Source organism: Procambarus clarkii, chromosome 47 (genome assembly GCF_040958095.1).
Source record: "Procambarus clarkii isolate CNS0578487 chromosome 47, FALCON_Pclarkii_2.0, whole genome shotgun sequence".
Lineage (NCBI taxonomy): Eukaryota > Metazoa > Arthropoda > Malacostraca > Decapoda > Cambaridae > Procambarus > Procambarus clarkii.
Genome location: NC_091196.1, coordinates 20,092,576 through 20,109,823, shown reverse-complemented (window position 1 = coordinate 20,109,823; position 17,248 = coordinate 20,092,576). Strand labels below are relative to the sequence as shown.

Here is a 17,248-nt window from a genome sequence, read left to right as displayed (position 1 = left end):
AAAATGGATTGGAGAGGGCACAAAAGGTCTTAATCGGACCTTAAGAAGTGTGTGTGTGTGTGTGTGTGTGTGTGTGTACTCACCTAATTGTGCTTGCGGGGGTTGAGCTCTGGCTCTTTGGTCCCGCCTCTCAACCGTCAATCAACTGGTGTACAGATTCCTAAGCCTATTGGGCTCTATCATATCTACATTTGAAACTGTGTATGGAGTCAGCCTCCACCACATCACTTCCTAATGCATTCCATTTACTAACTACTCTGACACTGAAAAAGTTCTTTCTAACGTCTCTGTGGCTCATTTGGGTACTCAGCTTCCACCTGTGTCCCCTTGTTCGCGTCCCACCAGTGTTGAATAGTTCATCCTTGTTTACCCGGTCGATTCCCCTGAGGATTTTGTAGGTTGTGATCATGTCCCCCCTTATTCTTCTGTCTTCCAGTGTCGTGAGGTGCATTTCCCGCAGCCTTTCCTCATAACTCATGGGAAGTGTGTGTGTGTGTGTGTGTGTGTGTGTGTGTGTGTGTGTGTGTGTGTGTGTGTGTACTCACCTAGTTGTGTCTGCAGGATCGAGCATTGACTCTTGGATCCCGCCTTTCGAGCATCGGTTGTTTACAGCAATGACTCCTGTCCTATTTCCCTATCATACCTGGTTTTAAAATTATGAATAGTATTTGCTTCCACAACCTGTTCCTGAAGTGCATTCCATTTCCCCACTACTCTCACGCTAAAAGAAAACTTCCTAACATCTCTGTGACTCATCTGAGTTTCAAGCTTCCATCCATGTCCTCTCGTTCTGTTACTATTCCGTGTGAACATTTCGTCTATGTCCACTCTGTCAATTCCTCTGAGTATCTTATACGTTCCTATCATGTCCCCCCTCTCCCTTCTTCTTTCTAGTGTCGTAAGGCACAATTCCCTCAGGCGCTCTTCATACCCCATCCCTCGTAGCTCTGGGACGAGTCTCGTTGCAAACCTCTGAACCTTTTCCAGTTTCCTTATATGTTTCTTCAGATGGGGACTCCATGATGAGGCGGCATACTCTAAGACTGGCCTTACGTAGGCAGTGTAAAGCGCCCTAAATGCCTCCTTACTTAGGTTTCTGAATGATGTTCTAACTTTTGCCAGTGTAGAGTACGCTGCTGTCGTTATCCTATTAATATGTGCCTCAGGAGATAGATTAGGTGTTACGTCCACCCCCAGGTCTCTTTCACGCGTCGTTACAGGTAGGCTGTTCCCCTTCATTGTGTACTGTCCCTTTGGTCTCCTATCTCCTAGTCCCATTTCCATAACTTTACATTTGCTCGTGTTGAATTCTAGTAGCCATTTCTCTGACCATCTCTGCAATCTGTTCAGGTCCTCTTGGAGGATCCTGCAATCCTCATCTGTCACAACTCTTCTCATCAACTTTGCATCATCCGCAAACATCGACATGTAGGACTCTACGCCTGTAAACATGTCGTTAACATATACAAGAAATAGAATTGGTCCCAGCACCGATCCTTGTGGTACTCCACTTGTTACTGTTCGCCAGTCCGACTTCTCGCCCCTTACCGTAACTCTTTGGCTCCTTCCTGTTAGGTAGTTCCTTATCCATTCTAGGACCTTTCCCCCCACCCCCGCCTGCCTCTCGAGCTTGAACAGCAGTCTCATGTGCGGTACTGTATCAAAGGCTTTTTGGCAGTCCAGAAATATGCAGTCTGCCCAACCATCTCTGTCCTGTCTTATCCTCGTTATTTTATCATAGAATTCCAGAAGGTTTGTTAGGCACGATTTCCCTGTCCAGAACCCATGTTGATGTTTGTTCACAAACCTAATGTTCTCCAGGTGTGCAACCAGTCGCAGCCTAATTATTCTTTCCAGTATTTTACAGGGGATGCTTGTCAGTGATACAGGTCTGTAGTTAAGTGCCTCCTCCCTATCTCCTTTCTTGAAGATCGGCACGACATTTGCCTTCTTCCAGCAACTGGGCAATTCTCCTGACATAAGTGACTCATTAAAGATCATTGCCAGAGGCACGCTGAGGGCCTGTGCTGCTTCTTTTAGTATCCACGGTGATACTTTGTCTGGTCCAACTGCTTTAGTTGCATCTAGAGTTGTCAACTGTTTCATTACCTCCTCTGCTGTCACCTCTATATCTGATAGTCTTTCATCTAGGGTAACCCCTTCCAACAATGGGAGCTGCTCAGGCTCGGTAGTGAACACTCCATGGAAACTGGCATTCAGTGCCTCGCAGATTTCCTTGTCACTTTCAGTATATGCCCCCTCTGTCTTCCTTAGTGTGTGTGTGTGTGTGTGTGTGTGTGTGTGTGTGTGTGTGAGAGAGAGAGGAAATTGTTGGTGACGTAGGGTTATCAGAGGATAAACAATAATATCACAAAAGAAGGGTAAATAAACTAATAATTAACCAATTTCTTGCGCACTTTTGACAACAAAATGATCCAACTCAATGTTCATTATTTTGACTTACCTACAAATATAAAAAAACACTATTCGTAATTTACTCATATTAGAAATATTTAATTTTACGCATTTAAATTAAAATAAATCCCCTTTAATTAGGTAATCAATAATTCTGTAGTAGCTTCCCCAGAACAGTATAAGAGAAAACAAACCTATAGCTCTCGAAACGTTTTCTATGATACCTGTCGCGTGGTGGATGAAACACTGAACATTTATACCAATAAATGTTTAGTGTTTCACACGGGAGACATCTCCCGTCACGCAGGGTGCAGTCGCGCCTCCACAGATCTCCAGTATCAGCTCTTGATACTGGTAATGGTTCAAAAGGGTCACCACTTACGGGCTATTCATGCCCGCGCCACCTTTTTGGGTGGCTTAATCTTCATCAATCTAGTGTTTCATGCCATACGTCCAGTTTGCAGGCGGTGAACTGGTGTAAGGAGAGTCCCCAAGAGTAGTCTAGGAGGCCCTGACTAAGGTTTAACTAGGAGGCCCTGACTAAGGTTTAACTAGGAGGCCCTGACTAAGGTTTAACTAGGAGGCCCTGACTAAGGTTTAACTAGGAGGCCCTGACTAAGGTTTAACTAGGAGGCCTAGGAGGCCCTGACTAAGGTTTAACTAGGAGGCCCTGACTAAGGTTTAACTAGGAGGCCCTGACTAAGGTTTAACTAGGAGGCCCTGACTAAGGTTTAACTAGGAGGCCCTGACTAAGGTTTAACTAGGAGGCCCTGACTAAGGTTTAACTAGGAGGCCCTGACTAAGGTTTAACTAGGAGGCCCTGACTAAGGTTTAACTAGGAGGCCTAGGAGGCCCTGACTAAGGTTTAACTAGGAGGCCCTGACTAAGGTTTAACTAGGAGGCCCTGACTAAGGTTTAACTAGGAGGCCCTGACTAAGGTTTAACTAGGAGGCCCTGACTAAGGTTTAACTAGGAGGCCCTGACTAAGGTTTAACTATGAGGCCCTGACTAAGGTTTAACTAGGAGGCCTAGGAGGCCCTGACTAAGGTTTAACTAGGAGGCCCTGACTAAGGTTTAACTAGGAGGCCTAGGAGGCCCTGACTAAGGTTTAACTAGGAGGCCCTGACTAAGCACTGTGTTGCGGTGAGGGATTACCTTCACCGTCGGTGTCTAACTCTCCTGTCCCCTCCGCTACAGGTCCCGGGAGGTCGCCTTCACCGTTCCCCCGACGGTGTCACCGTTGTCGCCCCGGCGTGGGTTGGGAGAGTCGTCGCCCCTCTTCCCCAGGAGGATGGGCTCTGGGGACACCACTCCTGTAGGCAGCGCAGCAGGCAGCGAGTATGGGGGCGACTCCCGCACCACCACCCCCTCCCCGGGACCCTTCAGGGGATCCTTCTCCGAACCCTCCACCACAGGTTAGTGCATCTCCCGCTTCAGTAGTACTTTACGCTTCCTTTATCAATCCAAAAATGCTAACCCATTGCCTCGAACGGCAGAATATATATTGCGGATTGTGATGAACGTGGATCAACACACGGGAGACATCTCCCGTCACGCAGGGTGCAGTCGCACCTCCAAAGATCTCCAGTATCAGCTCTAGATACTGGTAATGGCTCCAAAGGGCCACCACTTACGGGCTATTCATGCCCGTGCCACCTTTTGGGTGGCTTAATCTTCATCAATCAATCAATCGAACGTTAATGTTTGTTTAGATCACTTAGCCTCCCACTATTGGCAACATCCGTCCGTAACTCAAGAGCGCTTACATCACTACCAACATCACTCTCGATATCACCACAGCACTCTGCCTCCCACACTTAGCAATACTCTGTCAATACTCTTTAGTAACTGTCTTGTGGCAGTCATCCAAGGTACTGAATTAAACACTTTCTTTCCGATTTGTATTTCTAAGCATTAAACTCATCTACCATTTAAGTAACAGATTTACAACAATGTTCACGTTAATTTATAGTCTCAGTAGCGCTGGGAATGTTGTAGCTCTGGTCCATAGTTCATTGTCATAGGGAAACTATGAGGGCAAGAAACTCAACCAACTCTTTCGTCATAGAAAAAATAAAATACAAAAATTGAAACGTGGAATAATTTTTGTTTTACGTATATATTACAAGACTTCTTACGTTCTTGTAAAGCGACTATTGTAAAGCGACTCTTGCAAAGCGACTATTGTAAAGCGACTCTTGTAAAGCGACTGGGTTCGATCCCAGGCGCCGGCGAGAAACAATGGGCAGAGTTTCTTTCACCCCATGCCCCTGTTACCTAGCAGTAAATAGGTACCTGGGAGTTAGTCAGCTGTCACGGGCTGCTTCCTGGGGGGTGGAGGTCTGGTCGAGGACCGGGCCGCGGGGACACTAAAGCCCCGAAATCATCTCAAGATAACATCAAGATAACACAATCACGCATAGCGTTTCGAGCTATGAAGACGACCTGCCAAATCGTTTAACCCATAACAGGATTACCGCCTAGTCAATCCTCCTCGAAAAATAAAAACATTTTGAAATAAAAAATAATGACTGGAAAAACATTTTGGTCAATGTTAATTCATTTTGTGATAGCATCTTCCAATATTTAATTTTGAGGACTGTCTTCCGGGAGCGACATTATAAGTTTTTGTCACTCGCACGCGGAAGTTTGGCCGTCAAGGGCTAACTATTATCAAGTTCCGTCAAGGGCTAACTATTATCAAGTTCCGTCAAGGGCTAACTATTATCAAGTTCCGTCAAGGGCTAACTATTAGCAAGTTCAGTCAAGGGCTAACTATTATCAAGTTCCGTCAAGGGCTAACTATTAGCAAGTTCCGTCAAGGGCTAACTATTATCAAGTTCCGTCAAGGTCTTAACAACTTCAACTGTTGCGTCTTGCAATGTTTTCGGTCAGACTCTTGAGAGAATCAACAGCCTTATTGCTCTGAGCGAGAGAAGATGCGTGAGAATATGACAGAGATGTGTGGTATATATTTCAACAGAAAACAGGGACTTTATTAATATGACAAGAGAAAACAGACAGGGACTGGAATATGACAACGGAAAACAGACAGGGACTGGAATATGACAACGGAAAACAGACAGGGACTGAAATATGACAACGGAAAACAGACAGGGACTGGAATATGACAACAGACAGGTTATCTTCAGATGATTTCGGGGCTTAGCCTCCCGCGGCCCGGTCCTCCCTTTTGTTACACACCCCCAGAAAGCAGCCCGTAACAGCTGTCTAACTCCCAGGTACCTATTTACTGCTAGGTGAACAGGGAGCATCAGGGTGAAAAAAACACTACCCATTTGTTTCCACCTCCACCGGGGATCGAACCCGGAACTTCAGGACTACGAATCAGAAGCGCTGTCCACTCAGCTGCCCGGCCCATCCCGATACAGGGATTGGAATGTTGTAAAACACATCAGGCTTAAATTATGGTCTATACTTGGGAGAGATGGGCAACAGGTGCCCATCTCCCACGAGCAACAGGTGCCTGTATGTTTTTGCGAGGTGAGAAATGGGACCCTATCTGTTCCCTGCGTTTTACCGCTGGAGGAGGACACGTCCGCCCAGAAACCTATGCCGGAAAGGCATAGGTGTTCCGCCCTATGCCCCTCCCCAACCCGATGCTCCTAATTAATCAAACCAGCCTTTGACGAAATTCAAAATATACCCGCAAAGACCATTATATAATTCAAAAATTCCAAAAAAAATCAAGATACTTTCTGCTTCTTTTCTCAGAATTCTGCAGGATAATTTTTTTTTTAAGTCTGGCCACAAGTTCACGTGGTGAATGGCTCTTGGCAACTGCATCAGGCACACAAAGGGGTCCAAGAGAGGAAAAAATGAAACTAAAATAAAATAATGAGACGTATAGCCCCTGGGGTTGCCAGACAGCGCTTAGCATGCGATGTGGGCGCCATCTATTGGTCGTAATAACAACAGTGCTCGCAACTGCTCCTGCTGTTGTTATTCTTTCAGAAAGAGTTTTCTGAAGTAAAGTTAAGTAACCGGAAGATTGATAAATTTGCGAATAAAGAACTCAACACCACCTGGGCTCATATATATAGAACAGCCAATGTTCTATAGAACACAGAACACATCAATAACATCGATATTACTCGCTTTGCCATCATCAAAGGCATGACACTCTTCACTAGTCATATTTACTCATTTTGTCTAGTCTTTATTAACTAATCACATTTATTGACTTTACTTTTAGAGGTATATCGATGCCAGTATTTTGACCAATACTTATACTGTCTCATTATCCGGTACAGGTACTGCCTCATTATCCGGTACAGGTACTGTCTCATTATCCGGTACATGTATTGTCTCATTATCCGGTACATGTATTGTCTCATTATCCGGTACAGGTATTGTCTCATTATCCGGTACAGGTACTGTCTCATTATCCGGTACAGGTACTGTCTCATTATCCGGTACATGTATTGTCTCATTATCCGGTACATGTATTGTCTCATTATCCGGTACAGGTACTGTCTCATTATCCGGTACATGTATTGTCTCATTATCCGGTACAGGTATTGTCTCATTATCCGGTACATGTATTGTCTCATTATCCGGTACAGGTACTGTCTCATTATCCGGTACAGGTACTGCCTCATTATGCGGTACAGGTACTGCCTCATTAACAGGTACCGTCTCATTATCCGGTAAAGGTACTGCCTCATTATCCGGTACAGGTACTGCCTCATTATCCGGTACAGGTACTGTCTCATTATCCGGTACAGGTACTGTCTCATTATCCGGTACAGGTACTGTCTCATTATCCGGTACAGGTACTGCCTCATTATCCGGTACAGGTACTGCCTCATTATCCGGTACAGGTACTGCCTCATTATCCGGTACAGGTACTGCCTCATTATCCGGTACAGGTACTGCCTCATTATCCGGTACAGGTACTGCCTCATCGCTTCACCTTTATATACTTTATCAAATACCAACAATTTGGTTGGAGAAGACGAGAGAACATTTCAAGGAGACGAGAGAACATTTCAAGGAGACGAGAGAACATTTCAAGGAGACGAGAGAACATTTTCAAGAACATTTCAAGAACACCTGCGTCTTTCTTAATAAAGAGGTTCCTTTCCTCACCTGACCTGCCAGTTAATTACACAGGTGTGCTCAGCTACACAAGGTAAACGTTTGTTTTGGTGAGAGTATTTACCAGGTGATTACAGAGAGCAAGTCAGGTGTGTTTGTGGAGCCACAGAGCGAGTCAGGTGTGTCTGTGAAGCCACAGAGCGAGTCAGGTGTGTCTGTGGAGCCACAGAGCAGGTCAGGTGTGTTTGTGGAGCCACAGAGCAAGTCAAGTGTGTCTGTGGAGCCACAGAGCAAGCCAGGTGCTGCAGAGCACGTCAGGTGTGTCTGTGGAGCCACAGAGCAAGTCAGGTGTGTCTGTGGAGTCATAGAGCAGGTCAGGTGTGCTTGTGGAGCCACAGAGCAAGTCAGGTGTGTGTGTGGAGCCACGGAGCAAGTCAGGTGTGTCTGTGGAGCCACAGAGCAAGTGTACCACTGCCCCAGGGGTACAGGAGAAGCAGGAGGACATAAAGGAGGAATTATGGAAAAAAAAGCCAAACTTAGTTCCAACATTAAAAAAAGGTATATATAGGAGGCACTAAATTACAGACCAGTGTCACTGATAAATATTCCGTATTAAGGTCTGGAGAAAGTAACGAGACTGAGAATAATTGGACACCCGGAGAGGGAAAGCTTTGTAACAAAAGGCACAATGCATTTAGAAGGGGGGAAAAGTCGTACTTAACAACCTTGATCGAGTTCTGTGACGGCGTTACTAAAATAAGACAGGATAAAGAGGCTGGGTAGACTGTATTTTTTTTGTGTTAAAAAGTATTTGATACTGTCTCAAGTGTCGTCAGATTTAGATCTTTCAATCGCTTTTCATATCACATGAGGCAGAACCCTTGCAATTCTGGGACGAGTCTCGTTGCAAACTTCTTAATCTTTTCGAATTTCTTTGTTTGTGTTTGTGTGTGTGTGTGTGTGTGCGTGTGCGTGTGTGTGTTTTATGTGGGGCTCCAAGATGGGCAACATGCTCTAAAAACTGGTCTCGGGTAGATGTACAGCCGTCTAAATGTCTCCTTATTTAGGTTCCAGAGTGATTTTCCGACTTGGTATTGTAGAGTATGGTGTTAACATTATCCTATTTATTTGAGCCTCCGGAGTTAGGTTTGGTGTTATGTCCTCTCCAAGGTATTTTTCTCAAGTCGTTGCAGTGTCCCTTGTGTACTGTCCTTGTGGTCTCTTGTCACTTGTTACACTGACATCATCTTACACTTGCTGGAGTTTAATTCCAGTAGCCATTTCTTAGACCAATTCTAAAGCATATTTAGTCCTCTTGGAGAATATTTGCAATACTCATTTGCCTCAACTCTTCTCATTAATTTTCCATCGTGTGCAAACACCGACGTATAAGACTCTTGTAGATAGGTCATTTACATAAATGAGAAGTAATATGGGTCCCAGCACCGATCCTTGAAGTACTCCGCTTGTTGCCCTACGCCAGTCGAATCCTCGCCCCTCACTTTGACTCTCCGATTCCAGTCTGTTCGATAATTCCTTTCCATTGTCGCGGAACCCACAATTACCCCTGCCCCCCCTCCACCATCCTCGCTACCCCTGCCACCGTTACCAAGCCCCTTCCACCATCCTAGGTACTCCTACCACCGTTACCAAGCCCCTCCACCATCCTAGCTACCCCTACCACCACCACCACCACTACCCCTGCCTTCCCCATAAAAATCCAGAATTAATGCATGAACGCGCTCCTGTTCTGCAAATAAAATGAGTATCAACACTGAATTATATATTGAAGTCTCATAACTGTTGACCTAATTTTTATGGAGTAAGGGTATCGAACCCACTAACTTCCATGCCCGCGTCCACGCCCAATTCCATATGGCCAAACTCGCCGGCTACAATATTGAATTACGTCGGGATATTTTAATCGAGTTCTTAAAAATGCATGAAGCTGTGTAAACAAGTACGCATCTCTGGATATACGCAGCAAGACCTATTAGACAAGCATCTCTTGATATACGCAGCAAGACTTGTTAGACAAGCATCTCTTGATATACGCAGCAAGACTTATTAGACAAGCATCTCTGGATATACGCAGCAAGACCTATTAGACAAGCATCTCTTGATATACGCAGCAAGACTTGTTAGACAAGCATCTCTTGATATACGCAGCAAGACTTATTAGACAAGCATCTCTGGATATACGCAGCAAGACTTATTATACAAGCATCTCTGGATATACGCAGCAAGACTTGTTAGACAAGCATCTCTGGATATACGCAGCAAGACTTATTATACAAGCATCTCTTGATATGCGCAGCAAGACTTATTATACAAGTACGCATCTCTTGATATACGCAGCAAGACTTGTTAGACAAGCATCTCTGGATATACGCAGCAAGACTTATTATACAAGCATCTCTGGATATACGCAGCAAGACTTATTATACAAGCATCTCTGGATATACGCAGCAAGACTTATTATACAAGCATCTCTGGATATACGCAGCAAGACTTGTTAGACAAGCATCTCTGGATATACGCAGCAAGACTTATTATACAAGCATCTCTGGATATACGCAGCAAGACTTATTATACAAGCATCTCTTGATATACGCAGCAAGACTTATTATACAAGCATCTCTTGATATACGCAGCAAGACTTATTATACAAGCATCTCTTGATATACGCAGCAAGACTTGTTAGACAAGTACGCATCTCTTGATATACGCAGCAAGACCTATTATACAAGTACGCATCTCTTGATATACGCAGCAAGACTTGTTAGACAAGTAAGCATCTCTCCGTGTACGCAGCTAAAGGTGCAGTAGGTTGAGGGCAAAACACGAGAGCACTGAGCTACCAAGTTCTGTTCTCTCGATACAGACAGCAAAAAAGAAGAAAAATCAGTATAATAATAAAAGTGAGGAGCAGCAGAGATAAGTGAGTGTTTGTCTAACATGGTTAAAACGGTGGAGCCTCATAACTCTTGGTGAGGCTTGCGTGGCCTCACGCACATAACCTCTACGCCACCTCCCCCCACCCCCCTTGACGCACGCCACACCCCTCCACGCTCTTGAGTGGCGTAGACGATGTGTGAGAGCCACACCCTCACCACCCCGCCACTCTTGAGGCATATCTAATGCCACACCCACGCCACGCCACCACTCTCTTGAGGCATCTAGTGCCAGTGTAGCCTCAGAGACTGTCGCTCAGGTCATCATAACGTGGCTAGTCAGTCTTGCCTCAGTCATTCCACAAGTTCCAGAGATGTGTGACACACGAGTCGCAGGCCCTTACTACTTCTCTTATAGTTACCTTATAACTCCCAAGGTCCTCTACCTTCCTGCCTACCCTTCTCCCTACCCCCTCTCATCTCTGCTATTAGAGCTATTTAGTTATGATAAGCTCTTACCGCTAGTTTCAAGTCACATTTTACAAGGTCATTCATCAGGTTCATCCGTCATCACAATATGACCTGTGTTGTATCCGTTGGAACACTAAGAAGCACAGGTGACGCTCGATAGTGATCAGGTGTGAATGAATGGAAAGTGAGAAAGTTAGAGAGAGAGAGAGAGAGAGAGAGAGAGAGAGAGAGAGAGAGAGAGAGAGAGAGAGAGAGAGAGAGAGAGAGAGAGAGAGAGAGAGAGAGAGAGAGAGAGAGAAGAGAGGGAGGACAGACACAGGGGCACTAGGTGAGAGGTGAAGGAAGATAAGTTAGTACGGGAGCCTTGAGAAGTTACCAGACGGCGAGCTCTCCTCACCACCATTCCCTATCACCATCAAATATTTTGAATCCCTACCACAACCTGTGCGCCAATTTACAGTCCCGCTCCTGTGCCAGGTAAGTCCACTACGGGCTCACCATAGCCCGCGCTACTTGCCCCGCTCCTGTGCCAGGTAAGTCCACTACGGGCTCACCATAGCCCGCGCTACTTCGAACTTTTTGTTCCCAGTAGCGAATCTTAAACAATAACCTGTGCGCATATGTGGGCGGCAGGTGGATGGGTGTGAGGGAGGTAGGTGGGTGTGTGAGGGCAACAGGTGGGTGTGGGGGGCGGCAGGTAGGCGTAGGGAGGGTAGGAGGTGGGCGTAGAGGCAACAGGTGGGCGTGGGAGCACCCACTGAGACACGACCGGGCAGAACATCTCGTGCTGCCTGGCTGTACAGGAACTAATTAATAAAGCTCACCTTCCCTATTGACCAGCTCAGCCCAGATTGACAGGTGGAAGGTGAGGGGAGAGAGACGCCTCTCATCCCACGACCTGTAGCTCCCACCAGCGTGGTCGCCAGGGGGCAGACGACCTGTAGCTCCCACCAGCGTGGTCGTCAGGAGGCAGACGACCTGTAGCTCCCACCAGCGTGGTCGTCAGGGGGCAGACGACCTGTAGCTCCCACCAGCGTGGTCGTCAGGGGGCAGACGACCTGTAGCTCCCACCAGCGTGGTCGTCAGGGGGCAGACGACCTGTAGCTCCCACCAGCGTGGTCGTCAGGGGGCAGACGACCTGTAGCTCCCACCAGCGTGGTCGTCAGGGGGCAGACGACCTGTAGCTCCCACCAGCGTGGTCGTCAGGGGGCAGACGACCTGTAGCTCCCACCTGCGTAGTGCAATATAAAGTCGTAATGGTCTAAGGTCGTATTGAACTGTGGTAATATACTGTAGGATTGTAGTGCTTCACTCTACATTAAATAAGGAGATGCACCCCCCCCCCCCAAGGGGAAGTTTAAAGTCTATGTGGTATGTTAAGGTCTCACACCCTTGTCCATTATGTTCTTGATTGTCCCTTGATTAATGTATATAGAAACACTGAGATAAGGACTGTTCCTCAACAAATAGCCTGGATGTGTCACAACGGAAAGGTTGATGATATTCTGGAGAGAGATATAAGAATTTTGCACCAAGACTGTAATCTTTTGTTGAATTATCTGCATGTCTCTTGAAAATTGTCTATACAGTATACCTAAGTCATAAAAGTATTTGTGTGTACGTCTGATACCATACTACTTGTGTAAAGGAGAAAATGTATATGTTTATCTCTCAGAATGTTCGGCAATATGTTTATTGTTTGTGATGTGTGTCTATATATGTATGAACACGTTGTACTGAACGGGGTGAGAGTAACTTGAGTTACCTCATCCCTTTGTGTGTATCTTACCTCAATAAACTTATTTCAATTTCAATTATATAACCGTAGAGGTGGGAGTTGTAAACAGAGTGAGGAATGCCTTACCGAGCCTGGCGTGGCATGATGAGCTACCCACTGCAAACCTAGCCTAGCCTAGCCTAGACCAGCCCGGCGCCATGTCCTTAACTCCAAAACTCAACACTGCTAAGTAGGGCCCTGGCCAGCACCACCACATACATCTCGGGGCAGCCTATCCCAACCTTGGCCAGCCCTGCTGAGTACTGGCCAGCCCTGCTGAGTACTGGCCAGCCCTGCTGAGTACTGGCCAGCCCTGCTGAGTACTGGCCAGCCCTGCTGAGTACTGGCCAGCCCTGTTGAGTACTGGCCAGCCCTGTTGAGTACTGGCCAGCCCTGCTGAGTACTGGCCAGCCCTGCTGAGTACTGGCCAGCCCTGCTGAGTACTGGACAGCCTGGCTCAGCTTGTGCTCCTCCATCTCACCCTTCCCTCTCATCCGTCCTCCCTTTAAGCCTTATGTTCCCTCATTTTAAGCTTCCCCTTCCTTTCCTCCCTACCCTACCCTCCTAGGGCTACCCTTACCCTGCCAAAATTCCACTCAAACTTTTATCTCCAAAACTCTGACTCCCCTCATCTCCCTCTGCCTCTCCTCATGTCCCTCTGCCTCCCCTCATCCCCATTACAACTAATTTTCCACGCCCCGTTCAGGTGGGCTACAACCAGCTAGACACCACCTGTTGCTGCAGTAGTGTGGGTCGTCTCGCTCACCTGGGCCGTCGCCCACAGGTGGTCACGGCTATGGAAATTATCTGGCTGACAGACCCTTTACACTCCCCTCCCCCCAGTCGTGTCTGTCAGTTCCTTTACACTCCCCTCCCCCCAGTCGTGTCTGTCAGTTCCCTTACACTCCCCTCCCCCCAGTCGTGTCTGTCAGTTCCCTTACACTCCCCTCCCCCAGTCGTGTCTGTCAGTTCCCTTACACTCCCCTCCCCCCAGTCGTGTCTGTCAGTTCCCTTACACTCCCCTCCCACCAGCCATGTCTGTCTTCCGTCATTATCTTAGTCAGCACATTCAGCCAGCCTATTTATCCATATTTCTTCCGATGTTTTAGCTTAGTAGTTTAGTCAAGAAACCGTTCAGATATAATCAATGGAGCACTCATTCTGGACAGAAGAGCTACCAACAGCAACAGGCAGACCCACTGTGCCATAAACCTTATAAATACATTCGAAATTACAAATATTACTTAACCTATACCTATAATAGGTTAAGTAATAATTGTAATTACGAAGCAATAAGATGCTTACTTTAACATACTAAGAAGGTTAGGTAAGGTTGGTGTTTTCTATGAAGATTTTCAAGGTAAACTAGTATGTTTAGTATCTCACATATGCACGTATTTAATAAGTCAATATTGACTATACGAAAGTGCGAGAACGGGTTGAATGTAGAAGCAAACTTGGTACCTGACAGCTTCACATACTTCACAGACGGGTCAGTAGTGGAGGTGAGACAAGAATCTGGAGCTACAGTTAAGACAGGAAATTCAGTAGTTGGAGACTCCCAAACAGGTGCTCAACTTTACGAACAAAAATGCGAGCCATTCAAAAGGCTTTATAACATGCTGAATATCGACAACACGTTATCATACAGATTCGAGAACTGCCACAGAAACCTTGCAACAAGAACGTGACAACATCAATCTGACCAATGTTGTAGCATTAGTGTAAGCACTCAACTACCAACGTCGTCCAATACTTAGCAATTGAGTGTCATATCATGTAGGAACACAAGAGAATGACACTGCAGATGAAGGAGCATAACTTGCAACTAGGAGGGATAATATAGACATTTACACAACTTAGAATGTAGCACAGCTTACAAAAATAATTAGAGATAGAGCAATACAGTAAATGTAGTGACCATAATCCAGCAGCTGCAACATCTGCGGATTGGTACAAGAATTCAATTGAAATTGAAATAAGTTTATTGAGGTAAAATACACACAAAGGGATGAGGTAGCTCAAGCTATTCTCACCCCGTTCAGTACATCGTGTTAATACATACATAGACACACATCACAAGCAATAAACCTATTACCGAACATTCTGAGAGATAAATATATACATTTCCTCCTTTACACAAGTATCAAGAATTCAAAGTACTACGAACCATTAATTTTGATGAAAGGGTAAATGTGAGCATTATGATGAAACGTCCGACAGACCTCTGGAACATTACGTAACACACTGCACAGTTAACAAACCTAATTTTTCCCACTGAGATTTAAGAGCTCAGATGTTGTTCAACACACTGGACATTATCGTTCTGAAGCCAACATGCGTCATAAGTACTCATCACCCGCCTCAAGTAACACTTAGTGGGCCACCCATAAGCTTAAGGCACGCTCAGGAATATCCCTGCAAAAAAAAAAAATACAAAAATAATCTCCCTCCCAAGTCATGTCAATCACCTTACACCCACCTCCCTTAGTAATGTCTGTCAGTCATTACCCCCTAACCCTTCCCCCCCCCCCCCACCCCCGCTCCACAAATCCCTCATGGCAAGCTCTCATATGCACCATAATTAGACATATTTTTTAATTTGACTAATGCACCATGAAGCGTGGACAATTTTTATTTGCTGGAGACCTTAGTTCTGCTGTTTAGTTAATTCCTGGTGTGTGCGGCTTTAACGACTTTTCCTTTAGTTTGTGTGTTTGCTCTTAAACATCGCTTTCAACGGCATGTTCTGGAAACAGTAACGATTACCGGCAGCTTCGAAGGAGTCGCCATGTCTTAAAAGGATAATTAATTATTCTTAAATAGAAGGTACAAGTGTAGGGGTTAGCCGTTCATTATTTTGTGACTGCTTATATACGTCTTGTTGCGCTGAAGACAGAGCCCGGGGCTGATTAATGTTGACACACATTGTGTACACTCAACCAGTCCTGCCACATTCTCCCATGTCCTCTGCTGCCACACCCTCCCCCGCCACATCTGCCACACCCTCCCCCACCACATCTGCCACACCCTCCCCCACCACATCTGCCACACCCTCCCCCACCACATCTGCCACACCCTCCCCCGCCACATCTGCCACACCCTCCCCCACCACATCTGCCACACCCTCCCCCACCACATCTGCCACACCCTCACCACCTACCTAGTCTACAACAATGTATGGCCGAGTTCTGGATTAATAATAGCAATAATAATAATAAATTTATTAACAAACATATGGAACATGATACTATGGTTAGTTAAATAAACGTATTATTTAATAAAGTCACTAGAGCGTAAAGCTTGTTCGTCAGTGTTGAATACTACGGTACACAAAGCATTCTTCTAGTAATAGCAGGGGAACGTTAAGATTAATCTATAAGATTAATTTATCCTTCTGTAAGCTACGAGTACAAGGTGTTACTTCAAGTTTAACAAAATTATCATGCTTATTTGGTTACCAAAAATAGGCTGGTATCCAGAAAAAGCTTGTTTCTCAACAAAACCGACAATAGGCTTGTGTGTGTGTGTCTGGTCATGGCCTAAATTCGGACAGAAATACCCCTTATAACTAATGCTATGTAAGAAGAAATACAAAGTAATTCATTAGATAAATATTATCCTTGTGTAGATTCCCCCCCCCCCCCGCCCGTGGTGCTGTTTTAATGCGTCATCCAAAAATAAATATCTATGGCTACTATAAGACAGGATTGCGTATTTTAAGACAAGGATTGTTTATTTAGGCCGAGGAAAAGTTAGGTTTATGGTTACTCTGTTCCACATGTTGTAATGCAGTTTGGTGTTCAAATTGTACAACACAATTTTTTGGGGGTCACAACATTCCATTTTTTGCAAGTTCCATCCATAGTAGCTGTAAGTGCTTTCATGTTCAAGTTCAAGTATGTTTATTGAGACAAGGAAAAGAAATACATCTCAAAGGGATAGAGTAGTTTAGGCTATTTCTATCCCCTCTACATCAAGTCCCTCAAGGGGCGCACAAATTCAGCGAGTACAAATCCACAAATCACAATGCAAGAATACCATTTAACATGCTCTCATGTTTACAATATTGGAATGATAGTACTTAGAGTAACTATTTGGTCGGAAAATACCAATATGTAGTGATTGTTCAACAGTAAACCACTTGTTGTACTTTTAATTGTATTAAGTCCAAAAAAGTCAAGCTAAACCCAGAAATAAATATTCCTAGGCCGAGTATACACATATATATGTACAGTATTAGGCCTAAGGTAGCGTATATTTGGCCAAGAATAGCTAGGAAAGTTTTGGTTAGGCTTGGTTAAATCTTATACTAATGTTGCTGTTAAAAAGTTCCCGTTTTCCCAAGTTTAATAATATAAAAGTCAGCAGTCTGGCGGTCCAGCTCTACGCGTTGGTACTTTCCAACAAGTAGTTACCATAAGTACTTTCATTTTAGGGGGATAGGCAGTATTAACCGGACTATATAAGAGTTACTATATTCCAATATATGCAACGTGCCTATATACCTGAACAATCAATCACACAGTATAATTACGCTTGTAGAACACCTACCGGTATACTTGAAGTAGTTACGTCGGGTAATTAAGGCATTAATTACCGAGATAGTAAGCCTCGTCGGGTGACAAAT

General features: G+C 45.2%; 1 protein-coding gene across 5 annotated transcripts in view; it reads left to right on the top strand.

Annotated features, from left to right (window-relative positions):
• The window catches only part of LOC123762961 (synaptotagmin-15), a 140,213-nt gene that overhangs the window by 105,717 nt on the left and 17,248 nt on the right, over nucleotides 1-17,248 (top strand). For all 5 annotated transcript variants that reach the window (XM_069302058.1, XM_069302057.1, XM_069302056.1 and 2 more), the window contains one exon: nucleotides 3,613-3,830. In XM_069302058.1, the coding sequence (XP_069158159.1) occupies nucleotides 3,613-3,830 (218 nt within the window). The remainder of the gene's footprint in view (nucleotides 1-3,612; nucleotides 3,831-17,248) is intronic.